General features: G+C 44.1%; 1 protein-coding gene across 1 annotated transcript in view; it reads right to left on the reverse strand.

The window, feature by feature from the left end:
- Window positions 1–19,575, reverse strand: part of Fam184b (family with sequence similarity 184 member B) — an 83,145-nt gene that overhangs the window by 41,689 nt on the left and 21,881 nt on the right. The window contains 4 exon segments of the mRNA XM_050150119.1: window positions 9,026–9,229; window positions 9,933–10,060; window positions 12,059–12,194; window positions 12,957–13,715. Of these exon segments, the coding sequence (XP_050006076.1) occupies window positions 9,026–9,229; window positions 9,933–10,060; window positions 12,059–12,194; window positions 12,957–13,715 (1,227 nt within the window).

Raw genomic sequence — 19,575 nt, forward strand, 5'->3', positions numbered from 1 at the left:
TTAAGTTGGGAGCATAGCTCCCAGCCCTTGGCATCCATCCCAGTCCCCAGGCCTTGGAGTTGTATTGGTCTGGACTCCAAATCCCAGCATACCAGGTCCTCACCCCTCCCTGGAGAGAGTCAGGACCACTCCCACAGGGTATTTAAGTGGGCTCACCGAGGAGAAACACGTGGTTTTCAGGTCTGCGTGACCTCCCTGCTGTCCTGTCTCCCCGCCATGCACTCGGCCACCAGAGAGCATCATGCTTAAAAAAACAATGGGCATTTTGATTTGGTTTGATTTGACCTAATTAGATTTCTTGCGCTGGTGGAGCTGCCCCTTCTTCTTATTTTTTTTTCTTAACACCCAGGAAGTGGGCGGGGGGGGGGGATTGTCTCCAGAATGCATCTTGCTTCTGCTGTGCTTTCTTCTGTTTGCATCTACTCTGTTCCTGCTGTATTACTCTATGAAGACATCCCACTGTATCTAGGGTAGGGTGATTGTTTCTTGGGAAAATCCCACTCCCTCTCTGGGCGATGTATTTGCAGCTCATAATGATAATGATTTTTATAAGAGCAATGATATTTAGTTGTGTTATGCCCAGGTTACTTGCCCCCAAATGAATTCACAGAGCCCAGATTCTGATCCTAATGACATGAGGATCTTTTATATACACCCTGGAGTTTGGACTACACCCCCAGCACACCAGTGCAGAGGGTGAGGGAGAGGCTGTGTCAGCGCAGGAAAGGGGAGAACTTTTAAGGGGAAAATGCCGTAATCGGGAGAGTTCATGTACTGTCGTCTTGGGACCGAATAAGGAGTGCATAGGGTGAGGTAGTTTCTGAAACCGTTGGTCAGTGTTTGGGCACAGAATACTAACAAAGAGCCATTAATAACTGACACGGTATCTTCAAGGACAGGAGGCCTCCTAGGAACATCTGAACCCCATTAAATTTTGTGGCCCTGTTCCCTAGCTCCATAATTGGCTATTTTCAGGATATCCCTTCGAATTCCGCTAGTGCAGCACATTTCTGGCGCTGAGAGCTGACCACCCCCCCCCCATTATATGGCTTAAGATGAAGCCCCTTCTTTAAAACAGAGTTTGCAAAGTCAGGTCCTCAGAGTTGAACCAATTATTTAGTTGGACTTTCTGAGTTAGTCTAAAAGATCCAGGTGGTTAAGAGAACTAGTCAAGATGATTAGGGAAATGGTTTAGGTTATTCTGTCAAATGCCCCAATAAAGAGATACAAAAAAGGCAAAAATAGACTGGATGTTACCTTCCCTTTCATTAGATATGAGATTTACAGAAGACGAAAATAAAATGAAGGAAGTTTCACACATTATAGACCCATGAATTCTGCCTGTAGAACAACAAGATGATCAAAGAAAACCATTATGTCCTTACATCCAAGGTTAGGCCTGAGTTTTTTGGGGGGGGGTATTTTTTTTTAATTTTTAAAAAAATTTTTTAATTGTTTTTTTTATTGAGCTCTGCATTTTTCTCTGCTCCCCTCCCTACCTCTCCCCTCCCCCAGGCCTGTGTTCTTTGGGCATGTATTAAATGTATTTACAGAATTAATCATAGGCCCAGAACACACTTTGAAAAAACAAAGTTGTGAAAGGAGTTAAATGACCCCATTGTCTGTAAAGAACAATAGACAGTTGGCTGGAGTAGAAAACAGCTGTCTGCCAACACAGAAGGAACTGACTGAAATATACTTAGCCTATTTCAGATCCTGTTAAACAGTAATAAAAGAATCATTGCCTTGGGGTGAAGATGTTTTGGTTAGAAAATTATTACAAAGGAAAATATTTAACTACTTGTGGACTTCTAAGGAAAGCATGTACCTTGTGATCTCAATGGGATTTCTGTTGTAGAATATGACTTGGACTAGGCAAAGCTGTGTCTATGCTACAGAATATGACTTTAACTGTGTAAAGGTGTGTTGCATTTGTTTGTGCTGTATTTATTTTATTATGAAAAGATGTGTTGCTGTTTTACCTTGCCTGCCTAAGGCAACCGATTGATCTAATAAAAAGCTAAATGACCAATAGCTAGACACAGAGGAATAGGTGGGGCAGGCATGCGGAAAGAATAAATAGAAGGAGAAATCTAGGCCCAAGAGAAAAAGAAGAGAAGAGGAAGAGAATGAGGGAGAAAGAGAAGGACATTCCCGGAGCCAGAAACCAGGCAGCTGCCAGCCAACAAGACACTGGATGAAGCAGGAAAGTAAGACACACAGACAGGTAAAAAGCCCCAAACGGGTTAATCTAAGTTAAAAGAGCTAGTCACAACTGAGCTTCAGCTAGGCCAACTCTTCCTAGTTCATAATGTCTCTGTGTCATGACTGGGGAGTTGGTTGGTGGCCTAAAAGAAAGAGCCTGGTACAGATTTTGTTATTCTTTTGGTCTCTGGTCCCTTTAAGGGACAAGCCATGGCCACTCCCAGTGACCTCTGACCCCTGCCCCCCCCATCTTGAATCTCTCTTGTTGTCCCCTCTTGGCATGCATCTCTCTCTCTCTCTCTCTCTCTCTCTCTCTCTCTCTCTCTCTCTCTCTCCTCTAAGTAATAAATGTTCAGTTTTATGCCTATTTACTTTGTCTATGTGCCTTTTATCCGCCGCCTGTTCACACCTGCCCACTTGGCTCTCCCGGACCCAGCAGAGATGTCTCTGCCAGCTCGCTACACGGCCCCCGGATGGTTTACTGCTCGTAAACCGCCCGGGGATCTTGCAGGGAACCACAACCGTCTCTGCCAGGCTAGCGGCTGCTCTGCCAGCCCGCAGGGGGCACGCCAGGATTTTTAAAATCATAAAAGATTTCTTCTTATATAGAGATTTTAATTTGTCCTTGGAAGACATGTAACTTATGGTTGTGAGATAATAATCTTTTCCTGCATAGAAATCTTTGTATGAGGAGGTATAAAAGGAATAAGAGAAAAATAATAAGGAGGAGAAAAGAAAACCAAGAAGAAAGATACAGAAGGAAAAACATCAGGAAAGAAGCAGAAGGGAAACGACAAGGTACAGAAACAGCGGAGAGAGAACAGAATAGGATCAGCCGACAGAGAGAAAAATAAAATGAAGAATTAAGCTTTGGCCCTCAGATAAAGTTCCCTTACGTGTCTGTGTGTCTGTCCCAATAGTTCTCCTGTCCACATCTCCTCTCCAGTTTCTCTGAAAGCCAGCCTGGGGCTAGGCCCCTCGGAAGAAAATGACACTAACTGCCCAGCGACAACATGCTAATTCCAGTGACTGGAGCTACAGACACAGTCAGTGTTTGCTGGTAAATGTTTAACAGTTGGCCTTTTAAATACATAAATTAACTGATAATAGTACATTGAAGGTAGTATTTCTTGGTTTTCATGGTCAAAATACTCCAACTGTGGCCAATGTCACATTAGTATAGTGATGTAGAGTATGAAACGGGAAAGAGGTGTGACAACTGCCTCCTGAGCTAGTGTGAACTGGCTGCTACTCACGCTGGGTGTTAGAGAATAAGGCAGTAGAGTGGGGGAATACAGTGACAAGCAGTTCAAGTGTTATCTCCTGGTATAAAAGCTAGGATAGTCATATATGTATATACATATATACATACACACACACACACATACACAAAACATCACAGAGCTGGGCAGGTAAGACTTGAGAGAAGATAGACATTTAAACCAGGATGCTGCCAGGCGGTGGTGGCGCACGCCTTTAATCCCAGCACTCGGGAGGCAGAGGCAGGCAGATCTCTGTGAGTTCGAGACCAGCCTGGTCTACAAGAGCTAGTTCCAGGACAGGCTCCAAAACCACAGAGAAACCCTGTCTTGAAAAACCAAAATAAATAAATAAATAAATAAACAAACCAGGATGCTAAGATAAGAACTAGATGGATGGGCTGGAGAGATGGCTCAGAGGTTAAGAGCACTGGCTGATCTTCCAGAGGTCCTGATCAGGTTCAATTCCCAGCAACCACATGGTGGCTCACAAACCATCTGTAATGAGGTCTGGTGCCCTCTTCTGGCCTGCAGGCATACAAGGAGGCTGAACACTGTGTACACAATAAATAAATAAATCTTTTTAAAAAAAGAACTAGATGGGTGAGTTTGAGAGTAAGGAGGAAATTGTTCTCCTTTAAGGGACATCTATACACAAAGGCCCAAAGAACAATAACACCGAATACATAAAAAAAAGAGGGCAGAGATGGGCACAGGCAGGAGAAGCAAACAGCAGCCTGTCTCTGCAGGGTCTGAAGAACTGTGGGAAAGAACTGAGGTTCACTGTTGTGATATCAGGGAGCTGTGAGTAGCTGGCAGCCAAGACTGAGCTGGCACAGGATCCTACTAGAATGGACTGGTGGTATGGAAGCAGTCAGGTTATGACATGGTCCATGACATCCTGGAGGTTGACTAGATCTACCGGGAAGCATGAGGAAAGGATACTCAGATGTTCTGGGGCCAACAGACTAGAACAGGATTCACATACTTCTGCGTTCAACACCGGGGGTGGACAGAAGTCCTATTCGATTCTTAGGTTTCTGATCTGAACATCTAAAAACACAGGCTGCTGATCACCTGGACAGCATCTCCATGTCCTCTGTGGGACCAGGCCTAGACCAGGCACTGGCCCTGGGGAAGCCCTTAGCCCTTGCATCAACCATTTTTTAAAACCTATAAATAAATGAACTTATAATTAGATTGTTGGGGCTGGGTGGATGGCAGCTTGGTATGTGATCTGTCTGTAGTCAACCTGTGCTGACTTCTTCAGGACTTCCTGTTTGGGAGTGTTCGCTTCTTAAAAGACAATATATAAACTACCCCTTGTTACTAAATATGTTTAAATAAATTAAGGAGCCATATAAATCCCTCAGCAAAAAAATTAATTTCAGCAATTAGCTTCGCACCAACAGAAGCTTTTAACGAATAAAGTCCAGCTTACATTCTTACTGGTGTGGAAGCGAAGTCTGCTAAGACACACTCCCACTGTAACAGCCAAAGAAAACACTGTGTGCCGGCTTTTGGTGTAAAGCAAGGGCTGTTTTGAATTTTATGTAGCACAACTTTCCGATGCACATAATCAATCACAGTTTCAGCTGGTGCCTTGACAGATGGGTCCAGGGTGGAAACCCAAATCCCCTACAGGTGGAAATAACTAACATCAGCAGTAAATTTTTGCATTAATAAGCTTCATCACGGGTACAGGGTAATGCGGGCTACTGTGAGAAACAGGTCTGAGTCAGCTGGAGAACAGGGCAGAAAGAAGCATGCCCAGCTCAGCTCAAGTAACCTTGGGACTTCAACAGAAGCATTCATATTCTCCTTCCACAAGGTCAAAAATACGAAGTAAATATATTAATGCTTTCAAATATATGAATGATTTATCCTGCGAAGAGGATTCCATGCACGGGGGATTTATCAAATTCAGAGTGCTTTCCTGAACTCCCTTCTCACAGAACTCTTATGTGCCCAGCAGCAGGCTTTTACACAGAGGAAACCCTGCAGGATACAAGCAGGGTTTTCTGTCTCTTTCTCTACAGTGTCCACAATTGCTGGGAATTTCAGGAAAGAAACAGCTGGGAGTTGTGGTGTGCACCTGAAATCATAGGAAGCCAAGGCAGCAGCAGTTTGCGGCCAGCCTGGGCTATGAGGTAAAACCTCTTCCACCTCAAATAAACAAAGGCAGGCACGAAGGGAGGGAAAGGCATGTGAAGGAGCCGCCGTGTCCTAAGTCTGCTTTCTGTTGCTGATAACTCAATATCAATGATGGAGCAGGTTATAAAGACAGGAGCTTTGCTTTGCTCTAAGGTCAAGTGGTCCAGTCTGTTGACCATAAGTTCAAGGTTAGACTTGGCTACAGAGTGAATTCAAAATCAGCCTGACAACAAAATGAGATGCTAAATACAAAGTAAGAATAACTATGGATTTAGCTCAGTGGTAGAGTGAGCATGTGCTGCGGTGTAGGCTCCTTTCCTAGTACAATATACACATCTACATACACACACACATATATGTATATGTATATATGCGCTAGAGAGACAGCTCATTTGTTCAGAGTATGTATTGACACACACACGTCATATGTATATGTATATGTATATATGCGCTAGAGAGACAGCTCATTTGTTCAGAGTATGTATTGACACACACACGTCATATGTATATGTATATATGCGCTAGAGAGACAGCTCATTTGTTCAGAGTATGTATTGTTCTTAAAGAGAACCAGAATTCAGTTCCCAGAACACTAATTGGGTGGTTATAACTCTGTAGCCACCTATACCTCTAGCTCAACAAAGGTAACCTAACATATTATGTCCTCAGGAGGCCAAGCATAGTGGCACACACTTTTAATTCCAGCACTGGAGAGGCATAGGAGGGCAAGTCTCTGAGATTAAGACTAGCCTGGTATATGTCGAAAATGCAAGGCCAGCCAGGATGGCATAGTAGGGCCCTGTCTGAAAAATTGTATCTTACTACAAAAGTAATATAACATCAGATTTATAACATGGTAAAAGTAGAATGTATGGTAACAAACATATAGAGGGTAAAAAAAAGAGAAATGGAACGTATTACAATATGGTTCCCATATATGAAGGGATATGAAATTATTTGAAAAAGGCTGTGATAAACTTAAATATGGCTCTTACTAATCTTAGAGTAAACACTAGTATTCCATCTCCAAAAAAGAGGCATAAGAAGTCAAAAGTGGAGGTAAAAATGAAATACCAAAAATACTCAATGTATCAAAAAATGAACAGTAAAAGTGGAGACAGCTCACAAATATGAGAGGAAGGTAAAAATGTCAAGTTAGTAGGCTTAAGAATTAAATAGAATATAAATGGTCTGAAGGCCCTGAAAATGCAGAGATAGTCAAAGTGCACACACAGTAGAATACAACTCTATCACTTAAGTTGTTCAGTGGATTTGGGATATTAGCATTCGTTGGGTAGCTTCCAAGCCGAGTCTCCTGAACTTACAGAAAACCACCTCACTGCACACTAAATTACTTTTCCTGCTCAGCTGTCCAATGGATCTGTGAGACCCAGGAATCTTAAGTGGTCCAAGTGAAATGGGAAATGAAGGCATGTGGAGTGGATCTTGGGAGAGCTCAGAGAATCTGCTTCCATCTCTTTCCAAATAAGCACTGTGTGCAAATGTTAGTAACAGGATATGCGCTAAATTCCATCTGCCAAGATGGCATGATGATGCCCTCCAGTCCTGTGACCAGGAAAGAGATGCGGTCTTCTAGGCCCATCCAGCCCACATCCTGCCATTTGCTCCTTTAAGTCAGGGTAGTATTTAGGGTGTGCAATCTACCCACACTACAGGCTCAAAGAAATAAACCAACCCTAATGCTACAGAGACAACTTGCATTTATTTTTAGCCCCTTAACTCAGGATTGGAGGTCTCTTCAAGGGTTTGTCTTTCCCTAGTCCATTGGCAGTACTTACATTTCCAGATTCAAGTATGAACACAAAGGAAAACAATGACAGGAACCAAACAGTTTATTTTGGTATGATTTATGTCCCAAATGGACTTGTGACCTGGTCAAGGTTGAAGAAATATTTGTACACTGAGAGTCAGATTTGCCCATCAGGTTACCAGGGCAACCTGCAGCTTGAGAAGGTTGCTGTCCTTCCTGCTAATGGGGTCCCAGGATGGAGTGTTAGTCTGTTTGTCTGAAGAGTATATATGTTCCACTCATAGATGCTCACAGGCGAAAAATGCATTCAAAACGGCTGTCTTTTCCATGTGGAAGGTGGGGAGCCACAGACTTTGGTAATAGGTTATTTGGTTTATCAAAGCTCTTGTACCCACTCTGTCTGACTGATACACTGCATCTCTGGACCCAGTTCCTTACTCTCTAACACTGGAAAGATTCAAAGTATCCGAGAAAATTCAATATAAATTATAAAGGAACTCAATGTTTTCATTTCATATGCTGTCCAAAGCACGTGATAACTAATTCTAGCTGTTGTCTGTTGAACTGTTGTTGCACCCAGCAAGAGGTTCGTAGGTAACACCATATTTAGATGTGCATAGCAAACACTGTATTCAGAGAGGTTAAGGCCCACAGAGAGCTTATGGAGGAGTGAGAGCCTAGGCCCAGGAATAGTGTGTGTGTTTCACGTGCTCATATTTATTTATTCAATATATATTTTGATTACTTACTGTTTTAATCACTGTATAAGACTGTTCTGCAGAGATATCTGACTATCTTTCAGTGAACACATAACGCTTGTACTTCTCAAATCACAAAGACATGTATCTCATAATCAAATGAAGACTTCACCCATGTTGATAATAATATTGATTTACATGTCACCCTTTTCTGAGGCAGGGTCTCCATATATAGCCCACTTTGGCCTTGAACTCATGATCCTCCTGCCTCAGCTTTGTGGGTGCTGCGTAAGCTTCTCTACAGTCCTCATACAGGTGACAAACTCTTTCCAGCTAACAGGAGAGAAGAGGGTCCCACACATTCTCTGTGGAGAGTGTCCCTTCTCTGTGGGAGGTGAGATCAGCAGAGACACTGAGACAGGGCACAGGTAGATACTTTAATTCCTCATGATTCTCTCTTTAATTCTCACAGTACTCAGTGAGGTTCTGTTATTGAATTAACGGGGATCTTCCAGAGTGCAGAATTGCTGAGAATAGGTGGGCTGGGGCCGCTAATAGCTTCCTGTGGGCAGCAGAGTTGGAATTAGGGGCTAGGAAATATTGGAAATCTGAGTTTCAGTTAGTGAAGTTTTCCTGTTTATGTTGGGTAAGCAGAATTGAATTTCCCTAAGGTAAATGACACATGACACAATCCTGCTCCGTGTCAGCTCCCCAGAAGCTACAGGCTCCATCGTCACATGTTCCCCATTATTGCCCCCAAGAGACTCTGTATACTCGCTACAGGCAATGACTGTTTTCTTTATCTGTGGTCAGAGAACCAGCTAAGATGTGCACACAGCAGGATCCCAATGAAAGTCTGAGTAAGGAAAGAAGAAAGGGAGGCGGGAAGGTGGTGGGAGAAAGCAAAAACACCAGAGCCATCCACAAATGCGCCTCACCTTCAGTTTCTTTCTTTCCACCTCCGCAGAAGAGCGCGCCGACTTCATTTCCACAGTGTGCTTCTTCACCAGGTCCTCCAGGCGCTTCCCCAGCTGCTCCTGGAGCTGCTGCTTCTCATCTTCGGTCTGATGTCTGACTTTACGAAGGTCCTCTTCATATTTCTGCTTCAAGCGCTCTATTTCACCGCTTGCTCCTTTCTTGGTCTATAGAGGGAAATAAAACTTTGTAAGACTGCTGGGGGAAACTGGGAGGCACACTTCTCCTTTCTACTTTATGTATGGTTTCATAGCAAGTACCAGACGGTGTGAGGCACTTTACAGGCCTATATATCTGATATTTGTAAGAGATTTTACTGTGTATAACATTGGAGGAGAGCTCTCCAGAACACCTTGGCTGTCGCAGAATCAGATGTCCCAGCCCACATTGCAATGTTTTGAGTGGAAATAAGATCTAAGCAATGCCTATGTTCTCCCAATACAAACTTGGAAAAATTCTGCTACACCCTTGTTCTCCTAAGCTTGACTGGCATTGAACTGGCAAGAAACTGGTCAGGGGCTGGAGTGATGGCTCCACGGTCAAGAGCACTAGTTGCATTTCTAGAGGACCCAGGTTTGATTCCCACTCTCCTCTTGATGTCTCACACGCACCAGTACCTTCTGTTCCAAAGGATCCTATTTCTGGACTGTGCAAATATCAAGCATGCAAGTGGTACACAGACATGCACACAGGCAAGGCATCCATACATATAAAATAAAATAAAAAGGCAGCGGTGAAGCCTCAACTCTTTCTTTATATATCCCTGAATAGTGAAGCTTGAGGTCCCAAGTGGATGCAGTGTGGTCAGGGGGATGGCCTCTACCTGAAGCACATGCCAACTTTCCCACCCCCAGTTTTGTCAGAAACTACCTTTGTTTCTGAGCCTCCTTTACTGCAGTGACACAACTTGGGAAAGCCTTGGTCCTGCTGAGGATGAAGACTGCAGACTTCCAGATCCTTCGTTTTCCCCAGGACTTCGTTCTCAGTCTTCACAACATCTGCAAGATAACTTTCAGCATCAATTAAAATGCTCACGTCTAGGCTTCTGAAGTTAGGTCTGCTCCTCAAGCATCTTGCTTACCACTCCTCTATGTAGTCCCTGTTAGAAGTCCCTGCAGCCCTCAAGTGTGGTCAGTGTACTGATTCTTGTCTTCATTCAAAACATTATCCCAAGCTTAAAGAATTGCCATATTCTGCCTTCCTGAATAAAAATGTTATTTTATGTTCTATGAGTTGACAAAGTTGATCATGTTTTCCAGTATATGTATAATCATGGAAGTTTAAGGAGGAGAAGCAGTAGATATAACTATAACTTCTTTCTTACCTCCCTCCCTCCTTCCTTCCCTCCTCTCTTTTCTACCCTTCCTTTTCCTTTCCTCCCCTCCCTTTCCCTTCCCTTCCCTTCCTTCTCTATTCCCTGTGACCTATTTCTAGACATGACTGTTTTAAACCCTCAACACCCTTCTGTGTCCAACACAAACCTCTTCTCTTCACCCTTCCAGCTTAGGGATTTTTTTCTTTTCCCCAGATACCTTGCTCCTCTGCTGCCTGAGCAGAATAACCCTATTCCAAAGCACGTACGGACCACAATGGAACCATATCTCAAGCTCCCCAAAGACAAAGCCCATGATTCCTGCCTTTGCCATCAATCCTGTCATAGCTCAAATATTCAAAAACTTTTGTTTGTGGAATCCCAGTTAAAGACACTTAGAGTTAAATACATTGAGATCCTAACACTAGCTCTTATCACCAGACATTTAGCTGACCTTCCATCAGTCATTTACCCTCTCTTGGCCTCACGTCATCATCTATAACATGGGAGGATGACAACACCTGTCTCACAAAATTTTGGGGGAGACCCAGTAATGGAACTGTGCAAAATGCTGCTAAAAATACAAAACCCTGATCAATTAAGAAGAAGAAGAAGCAAAACTGCAGGCCTTGTGGAGAATGTTGTGAGGGTAAGGCGCCCCTTTGCTTCAAATCTTTTAGCTGTCTGGTCTGTGCAGTTTCTGCTGAGGAGCTGATGTTGACCCATCTGTGCCCAGAACAGTTTTGATTCATCCACTCAACAGGTCAGATACAATGGCCCTGTTCCTGCTCTCTTGGGCTGGAGGAAATGCCCCTGGTGCCAGACTTGTGTAGGCCCAAAATGGACCCTATTTGCACCTTGCCTGAAGGTCATAGAGTTTGAGGCTGCTCAAAGTTGTTGACAACAACTAGGACTAGATTTCCTGCCCTAGGGTGTGGTTACCTGATCCTTTTGACATTAAGATGGCTCATACAGGTAGATCCACTCCCCCCCCCTCCCCCGCCCCTAACCAATGGCCAGGAAATTCAAGCAGACTCTGCTCCTTCTTTTGAAATAGGTTTGGCTTAGGGAGTGGCTGCCTTCAGGATAATTGGTCTAGGGTGGGTTTACTGCCTAAACAACAGAATGCTAATGACTGATGTCTCAAAGTATTGAAGCAAAAGCTGTTCTAGTTGTCAAGTCACAAAGCAGTCTTTTGTCTTCCTCTCCCTGTTTGCATTGGGGTAGAAAGGTGTATGAAAAAAGCCAGGCAGTGGTGGTGCACGCCTTTAATCCCAGCACTTGGGAGGCAGAGGCAGGTGGATCTCTGTGACATAGAGGCCAGCCTCTATAAGAGCTAACTACAAGAGCTAGTTCCAGGACAGGCTCCAAAGCTACAGCCAAACCTTGTCTCGAAAAACAAATAAACAAAAATCAAAAAACAAAAAAAGAAAAGAAAAGAAAAGAAAGAAAGGTGTATGGAAAATAAACGCGGGTGAATTCAGCATTCAGTATTTGCTGAGTTGCCCTCCCATCCCTATCCTACCTCTTAGTGATTCTTATCTCTGTTTCTCCTACTTGACCCTTTTCTAATCCTCATGCCCCTACCCTGGTAAGTGGTATACTTGTCAAACCTGGTCCCCGACACAGACTAAACCTGGTGGCTAATCCACCATTTTAAAGGAACCGGTCTGGGGCATCTCACCAGTTTCCTGTGTCACGTGACACTCCTGTAGCAGCAACCTGTCTTTGGCAATAGCCAACTTCTCGCCGAGTTTTCTCGCGGTGCTCTTCAGCTCCGAATTCTCCTGCCGAGCCTCCCTCAGCTGCACATCGAGGTCCTAAACAGAGGGAAGGGCTTAGTTTTCTGAGTGGAGATGCCAAGGGCGCAGAACAGCTGCCGGACCTGAAAGGTGGGTGAGGACGGCACAGCAGCTCAGGGGGCAGCAAATCCTTACCCACCCGCTGATGGTAGTAGTGTGACTCTGGGAAAGCTCTTTGTCTCTTCTCCAGAGAGGGCAGGATAAGGACAAAGTATGTAGAAAAAGTACTGGGGGAGTAGTAGAAACGCTAGCTGTGGCTTTGAGAGATGGGTTTCTGTGCTTCTGTGGGGCTTATAAAACTGACTCGTCAATGGGTCTGCTCTCTGAACAAAAATGTCCTAAGGGTTTCAAGAGAGTCAAGTTTTTTTCCTTTTTTTCCTTCCTTTCTTCCTTCCTTCCTTCCTTCCTTTCTTCCTTCCTTCCTTCCTTCCTTTCTTTTTTAGAACGAACACACAAAATTAAAATAATTTAGAATTTAGAATGGGCCAGACATTAAGCCCCTACCCCCACCCTGTAAACTTACCATCTCATCTGTAAACTGTAGGGCTTTGTGCCCTCTGAGGCCAGGGACAGCCTAGCTCACTGTGCATGCCCTGACCATAAACCCAGCCCAAAGCAGGTATTTAATAAACACCTGTTGAATGGATGTGGACCAAACGACACCTGCAATGATACGGACCATGGTGGAACTGGAGTCTTAGCACCGTGCCTGACTAGTGGTGGGTGTTCAGAAGGAGCAACTTTGCCCCTTACGCCCTGCGGAGGAAGAGGAAGCTTTACCTGGACCCTTTCTTTCAGTTTCTGGGCGTACTTCTTCAGGTCACTTATCTTGCGCCCTCTGTGCTCCAGGTCCCCTTCCAGCTTCCTGACCTGAGCCTGCAGGGCTGACTCCTGGACCTGGAAGTTCTTTCGAAGGCCTGACTCCTTCTCCTGCCACTGCCATAGGGCCTCGCTAACGGACTGCTGCATGGCCTGCCGGATGGCCTCATTTTCCCGCTCATAGGTGGCTTGTAGCTCCTCTGCTTTGCGGGCATAATCCTGGCTCAGCTGCTGGTTCTCAGATCTCAGTCGCTCCACCTCCAGCAGGACCTGGTGCATCCCTGGCCGCTGGCCAGATTCAGCTGTGGCATCAGGGCTCTCTTGGGATAGCGGGACCCACTGGGGGCCCTCGTGGTTAGTCAGCAGTAGGAGCCTCTTCTCGTAATCAGCTTTGAGCTCCAGCATCTCCTTGGAAAGGGTCAGGACTCGTTCAGCATGCTCAGCCTAGGCCCGCAGCTCTCTCTCTTTGGTTTCTAACTTACAGGAGGCTGACTCAGCCAGGGCCTCCTGTGTCAGCCTCTTCTGCAGCTCCAAGGCACTCTCCAGGGTCTGGATGCGCTTCAGAAGGGCCTCAGCATCTTCACTGGGGCGGCCCTGTTCTTGCAGGAGCCTGGCCCTGGTTTCAGCCACCGCATCCTGGAGCTCCTCCTGGTGGGCTTCCCGCAGTGACTCCGCACTGGCCTCTGCCTCATCCTGGCGGGTATTTAGGGCATAAATCACCTGCAGGACCGCAGACAAAGCACAGTGAGAGCAAGCAGGTGGTGTATGGGAGCATGACCGTGACCAGAGATGCCTCACCTCGAGACCGAGGTCTGCTCACAGAAGCAGTGCCCAAGAGAAGGATTTTCAGAGGGGCAATGACTTGGCATAATCCAAATGGTTCCCAGGAGAAGCCAGTAAGAGAGTAGGGAAGTGAGTCTGGCAGGTCGTGGGACTGCAAGAACCAGTGCAAGGTCAAGGAGTGACAAGCACAAATATTTGGGAGGGAATTTTTGGTGGAACTGTATAAAGGATCTCCTGGGTACAGTGGTAATCCAGGGAAGGGTTTTAAAGGAAAGAAATAATGAGATCTCACTTATTAAAAAACAATGTGTGAGTACATGTGAGAATTGTCTTTCTGTGTCTGAGTGACCTCACACAAAAGTGGTTTTTAAACATAAAACAAAGAAAACCAACCTACAAACCACAATCCCAGAGAACTTAGACAACAATGAGGACACTAAGAGAGTCCTAAGTGCTTACATTAAAGCCACAACTGCCTGGCTGAGTATTACTATTGTTATTAACTCTGGGTTTTTATAGCTATGCTCTGTCAAGTTGAGGAGTTTCCCTTCAAGATATAGCTTATTGTGCAAAAAAATTATTTTTTAGTCATAGAAAGATACTGGGTTTTCCAATCATGGTGATGCATGCCTTTAATCCCAGCACTCAGAGGCGGATCTCGAAGTTAAGGCCACTCTGGTCTACAGATCAAGTTCCATGGACGCCAGGACTACAAAGAAACCCTGTTTTGGAAAAAGAAAGATGATAGGTTTTCTCTAATGCTTCTCCTCTGTCTATTAAGTATATTGCTGGTTTAATTCTCTAAGATTTTATTGGATTTTTTTTTTGCATCCCAAAGCATTTTTTGTTTTTATTGATTTTTATTGAGCTATACATTCTTCTCTGCTCCTCTCCCTGCTTCTCCCCTCCCCTTCAACCCTTAGGAAACAGAGGCAGGTAGATCTCTGTAAGTTCAAGGCCAGCCTGGTCTACAGATTGAGTTCCAGGACAGCCAAGGCTACCAAAGAAATCCTGTCTTAAAAATCAAGCAGCAACCACAACAACAAAAATAGACTCACTAAGAAAGACTGAATGCTTTCCTCGGAAGATCAAGAACAAGGCTAAGATTATCTCTTCACTCTGTGCCTAAAACAAAAGAAAGGCAAAAGGTGGTTGGCATGTCAAGTGGAGGATGGGAGGAAAGGGGCTTAGAGCCAGCGCAAAGCCCAGGAATCGAGAACGATGCCCAGGAATATGATCTGGGTAATAGGTAAATGTTTACTGAGTTTAAGGCCAACCTGGTCTACAGAGAAAATTCCAGCCCATCCAGGACTGCATAGTGAGACAGCCTCAAAAAATACATACAAAAAAAAAAAAAATGAAGGCAGTCTGAGTGTGGTGAAGAATATTTGGAATTGTGTTTGGCAGTATTTGCTACACCTCTGGACATAACTGGTGGAGAAGACACCAAGGCAAGAGTTCAGGTGGGGAAGTCTGAGCTAGAGATGAGAGACGAAGGGCCACAGAATGAAAAGAGCTATGCATCTGTTGCTGGCTGCTGCTGCTTGCTACAAAAGAGTCTAGAATATATCTATCTGTGTGTAAGGTGGGAATGACTGACAGAGAACCTAGAAATAAAGACAGTAATAGATCAAATTCCCTGAGTAGGGTGTCTCACAGAGATGGGTCTTCCACAAGAAACAGAAGGGAGAGATGGCAACAGGTTCATTGGACTTGTGGCAGGACAATGAGGAAGCCACCACAATGCAGAGGCGAGAATGTGGCTTCTACATTCTCGTCCAAGAACAAGCTAAGGTCACCAAATAGTGGATATATTCACCCATGCTTTCCAAATCGTGGCCTTGCACTCTTGAACTCTTTGGGTGTTGAGTGTAATTTCAGGGTGCCTGGTAGAGGCTAAGCAGGTGGGAACCCCCTTCTTCAGGCAGAGAAGAAGAGCATTTACACTAGCAACCCAATTTTTTTGTGTAGTTTAGGAAAAACCAGAAATGTTTCTATTGCTTCTTCTTTTTAAAAATTGAAACAATTATTGATAGAGAGAAATCTGATTAGAAAGGATCTACGAGAGGAAGTTTTGTCTATCCCCTCTCTCTGTGTATACATAATCATAATTACAAGATGATTCATAAAGAAGGTCAAATGCACCACCAGAGGTGGTCATCACATCTTGATTTAGTGAGAGTTTACTAGAGACCACAGATCTTGAAGAAAGAGTAAGTACCCAGGAAGCTCATGTCTTTTTTTTCCCATTATGTCCATATGATACTACTATTGACTTACTTTTTGCCTTTGTTAACAGAATGCAGCCCCATAAAAGAAGAACTTGGTTTCTTGTACATCATTCTCTATACCCATGCCTGGCTCCAAGTGGATGCACTCAAAAGATTCCCAAATGGGTAAGTGAGAAGGGAGCGGCCTGATGGACTCATGAAGTCTTAGGAGAACCAGCTCCACTTTAAAAACCATAAATCCAGCATCCAGTGTATTTGTTCTTGTTCTTGAACTCTCTCCCTCTTTCTGCTCATCTTCCTCCCTTCCCCACTGCACTCTCCCAGGAAGACGCCACAATAAATGAAGCTACTGTGCCCCCAACTCTCCACTCACAACATTGCACACCGTGCTCAGTATTTAGACACTTCTGATGGGTTCTCCAGAGGGAGCCCTGAATTTAGATAACGATCTACTCAGAAATGCAAAGGTCATAGACTTGTTGTCCCTTCCTTTGAGAAAACAGGTTGGAACAGGTCCCAGACAAGGCTAGTCTCCTTCAAACAAATGAACTTGGAATAAATTTCTAGACGGATCCAAGATGCTAATTAAAATCTCATTATTATCCATCAGAGAGCTGTTGCTAAGTACCTGATACATGCCATTGAACTGTGAGATATAAGCTTCTCAGTAATTGAAACTCAACTGTCTCCCAAACCAATTTAGAAAAAGACTCAGTTGATAGTTATGGACAGTCTCACTGTGAGACTCTTAATTAGAACCACTGCAATACTCATACCTGGAAACCACCTTCCTTCCTTTCATGGAATTTTATAAGCTGTATAAGATGTGAGACCTGGAAAAGAACCATTTTGTCCACCTCCAATCTCAAATGACTTGTTTAGAGATTCCTCTTGGTGGTACAAACTGGTCAAACTATATGCATGTGTCTGAAAGACAATTCTATTGTGAATAAACAAAAAGGTTAACACATGAAGTAATCCAAGCCATGGCATAAGAACCTGTAATTACAAGCATAGAAATAGAATCGTGTGAACCACGGAGATGTTTCAGCAGCCGAAGGCGCTAGCTGTGCAAGCCCCGGCATCTGTGCTTGATCTCTGAAACCCACCTAACAAACCTGATATGATGGCATACATTTGTGATTCCAGCACTCCGTAGAAATGGGACAACAGGAGAATGGTTAGAAGGCTCCAGATCCACCCAAAATCAATAGTACAGCAGTAGAAATGGGAGACCTTGCCTCAACAAGTGGGAAGGTGAGAACTGACTCCTGAAAGTTGACCTCGGTTCCTCTGTATGCAACATGGCATGTATGTACTTGCAATGCATAAGCATACACTCAAATAAATAAATAATAAATAGATTTATAAAAATAAATAATCATGTAAACACAAAAGTATACAGAACAGCTCTTCAAGTTTAGTTAGCCATGTTACAATTTTATATAGTTAAGTTTTAAAAGCAGGCTGTGTTGATTTGAATGAGAATGACTCTCATAGATTCATGTTCAACTTGGTCCCCCCCGTTGGTGGAACTGTTTGGAAAGGATTAGGGGGTGTGGCCTTGTTGGAGGAGGTGTGTCATTAGTGGGTGAGCTTTGAGGTGTCACAAAACTCGTGCCATTCTCACTGTGCTCTCTGCCTCCAGTTGTAGACTGAGATGTGTGCTCTCAGCTTCTGCACCCACACCACTTCAGTCTGCCTGCTGCCATAATCCCCACCATGGTGGTGGTAGACTCCATCACTCTAGAACCAGAAGCCTCAAACAACCACTTCCTTTTATAAGATGCCTTGGTCACAGTGTTTTATCACAACAGAAAAGTAACTGGTGGCACAGACTTTGCTTGCTTATACAAGTATGCATATCCACTTTCCAGTTATATAACTGGTACAGCAAAAAGTGCTAACATTACTTTTTGCAGCACTTTTCAGTTATGAATAGCTTAAAGGTAAACTTCACAGTTTGACAAATATGAATATTTTAATGCTCATCCTAAATTATTTCTCTACTTTTCTATAAAACAATTTCCCTAAACATTTTAAATCTGTTTACTATATCTTTTGCGAAGTCATCGGATGAACAGTATGTTTCAAGCTACAAATCTTTATTCAGACATCACTTAACAAAGCTCAAGAATGCATTTGTGACCTGTAGGTTACCTTTGGAAACTGTTTTCCCAGTCAGTGCTGGATTCTTGTGCTCTGGCCACGTGTGGCCCTAAAGCAACATCAGAGGAGTTCTGCCAAACACTCTTTCAGAGCTTCAATGTGTGGATCACAGCAGATGCTGCTCATTTAACTTGTAGCCCAGAAACTGAAGGGCCTCTATCGGTTAAGTTCATGGCCAGTCCATCTTTTGACTGCTAGGAAGATCTGTAGAAATATAGTCCTTGCCAGCCCACTGTGACAAGAACTTGAAAAGCAAGCAAAAACCAAGAACTACAAGAATAGATTGAGTTAAAAAATATTTTAAATGTTTATAAAGCTGATGCTAACAACACAGTCCAGTTTACCATTCTAAATGCATGCTTTCATTCATCTGAGTGCACGCCAGTAACAACAACAAAAGGGTCAAGGAGATGACAACACGTGATTAGGTATCTTTGGAAGTTATCACCTAATCTGTTGTCTTCTGTTTTGTTCTTGTGCATTCCTCAGTTTCACTATGAGAGATGCACTTCAAATACAATCAGGAAGAAAATGTTCATTTTTAAAAGGTAAGGCAATAGGATCGTATCACTTAATCCTTGGGTATATATGCCCGAGAATCAAGTTCCGGAAGGAGAAATAAATCAGACAAGGAAGGGCCAAGTTTTCAGGCCCGCTCTGCAAGATTTGGCTTCAGTGTGCCTCCTGCCTGGCTGCTGAGAAAAAGAAGTGGCCTGTTTGGGTCTGAGCAGTCTAATTACTGTAAATGTGTTTTCTTTGCACCAAGGCCCCTGGTTCCACAGTGAAGGGATTAAGAGAGTCTTGCTGAGACATAATGAGGCGTGAAAGATGCTCCTCAACTACAGGCCACAGTCAAGAAATGGAGCCCACATTGACTATTGCTACCTTGGGCTTTCAGAGAGGAGCTTCTGAACTCAGCCTCACACAGACCTCTCCAGGGAAGGAAGGGGGCAGTGTTATTAAGGACATTTGGCTTTTGTAAAGTGAAGGGTAACCCTGCTCGTGACACTGCCTAGAAATTTCTGCAGTTATTCCTGTCCCACCTATGACTGTTGCACTTTACCTTTCTTTTATTCCTTGCCTGCCTTCGGTGTTCTTTCTTTTTTTTTTCTTTTTTTTTTTTTACTGTATTTATTTATTAAAGATTTCTGTCTCTTCCCCACCGCCGCCTCCCCTTTCCTCCCCCTCCCCCAGCCAACCCCCCCTCCCTCATCAGCCCAAAGAGCAATCAGGGTTCCCTGCCCTGTGGGAAGTCCAAGGACACCACCTCCATACAGGTCTAGTAAGGTGAGCATCCAAACTGCCTAGGCTCCCACAAAACCAATAGGTGCAGTAGGATCAAAAACCCATTGCCATTGTTCTTGAGGTCTCAGTAGTCCTCATTGTCCGCTATGTTC

This window comes from Alexandromys fortis, unplaced genomic scaffold, assembly GCF_014885135.2.
Source record: "Alexandromys fortis isolate MF-2015 unplaced genomic scaffold, M_Fortis_MF-2015_v1.1 scaffold_0, whole genome shotgun sequence".
Classification (NCBI taxonomy): domain Eukaryota; kingdom Metazoa; phylum Chordata; class Mammalia; order Rodentia; family Cricetidae; genus Alexandromys; species Alexandromys fortis.